Source organism: Tarenaya hassleriana, unplaced genomic scaffold (assembly GCF_000463585.1).
Source record: "Tarenaya hassleriana unplaced genomic scaffold, ASM46358v1 Cleome2316, whole genome shotgun sequence".
Taxonomy (NCBI): Eukaryota; Viridiplantae; Streptophyta; class Magnoliopsida; order Brassicales; family Cleomaceae; genus Tarenaya; species Tarenaya hassleriana.
The window spans coordinates 1-1178 of record NW_010965641.1 but is presented as its reverse complement, the minus strand read 5'-3'; the positions used below and the strand labels follow the sequence as shown (position 1 = coordinate 1178).

Genomic DNA, 1178 nt, shown 5'->3' with positions numbered 1-1178 from the left:
CAGAGATGTGTCGAGTAATATCCTGGCAACAAGTGCAGAGGTGGTTATATGGCAGATAAGACTCCCCCTCAAGATGGAGAATACAAATCTTGTATTCCCATCTTGAAGAGTAGGTGCTGAAGTTGATCAGATGCCAATGGTTTCGTAAAAATGTCCGCCACTTGATCCTGAGAACGTACATGTAATGTCTTGAGTAGACCAGCTGAAATATGTTCTCGAATGAAGTGGCAGTCTAGTTGAATGTGTTTCGTCCGTTCATGATGGACCGGGTTGCTAGCAAGATGAAGAGCCGACTGATTATCACAGTAAATGTTAAAGGGCTTCGAGCAAGGGACGTGAAGATCAGTAAGCAGATTAGCAAGCCAGATAAGTTCACAAGATGTTTGAGCCAACGCCCGATATTCTGATTCTGCACTGCTACGGGAAACGGTGGTCTGTTTCTTGGATTTCCAAGACACCATTGAGCTGCCCAAAAACACACAATAACCAGTAACGGATCGGCGTGTATCCGGACAGGAACCCCAATCGGCATCAGAATAGGCTTTAAGTGTCATGGAAGAAGAAGCAGAGTAAAAAAGTCCTTGGGAAGGGGAGGATTTAAGATATCGCAGAACTCGAAAAGCAGCATGGAGATGAGGAGTTCTGGGCTGAGACATGAACTGGCTCAGATTCTGCACAACAAAACAGATGTCAGGTCTAGTAACTGAGAGATAAATCAGCTTCCCCACCAATTGACGATAGTATGATGCATCAGCCAAGAGATTTCCTGAACTCTGAGACAGTTTCGCCTTTGTTTCCATTGGAGTAATAACAGGTTTTGACCCAAGCAGACCATAATCCTCAAGAAGCTCCAATGTATACTTTCTCTGGCATAAATGTATACCAGATGCAGAACGAGAAATTTCGATTCCCAAGAAGAAACGCGGAGGACCAAGATCCTTGAGCTGGAAGTGATCTCGTAACAGAGACTTTGTAGAATCGAGCATGACAGAATCATTCCCAGCAATTAGCAAATCATCCACATATATTAGAACAATTGTGATGCGTCGATCAACATATCGCACAAACACTGATGTATCTGCGGCAGATTGTTTGAAACCAGAATTCAAGAGAGTGGAAGATAGTTTAATATTCCACTGCCGAGAGGCCTGTTTCAAGCCATAGAGAGACTTTCGAAG

General features: G+C 43.8%; 1 protein-coding gene across 1 annotated transcript; it reads right to left on the bottom strand.

Annotated features, from left to right (window-relative positions):
- Positions 1–68: 68 nt before the first annotated feature.
- Positions 69–1078, bottom strand: LOC109116759 (uncharacterized mitochondrial protein AtMg00810-like; the record flags this gene model as incomplete). Its single annotated transcript, XM_019202748.1, has 1 exon — positions 69–1078. A coding segment is annotated over one exon (1010 nt), but the record flags the coding sequence as incomplete, so codon positions are not given.
- Positions 1079–1178: the final 100 nt, after the last annotated feature.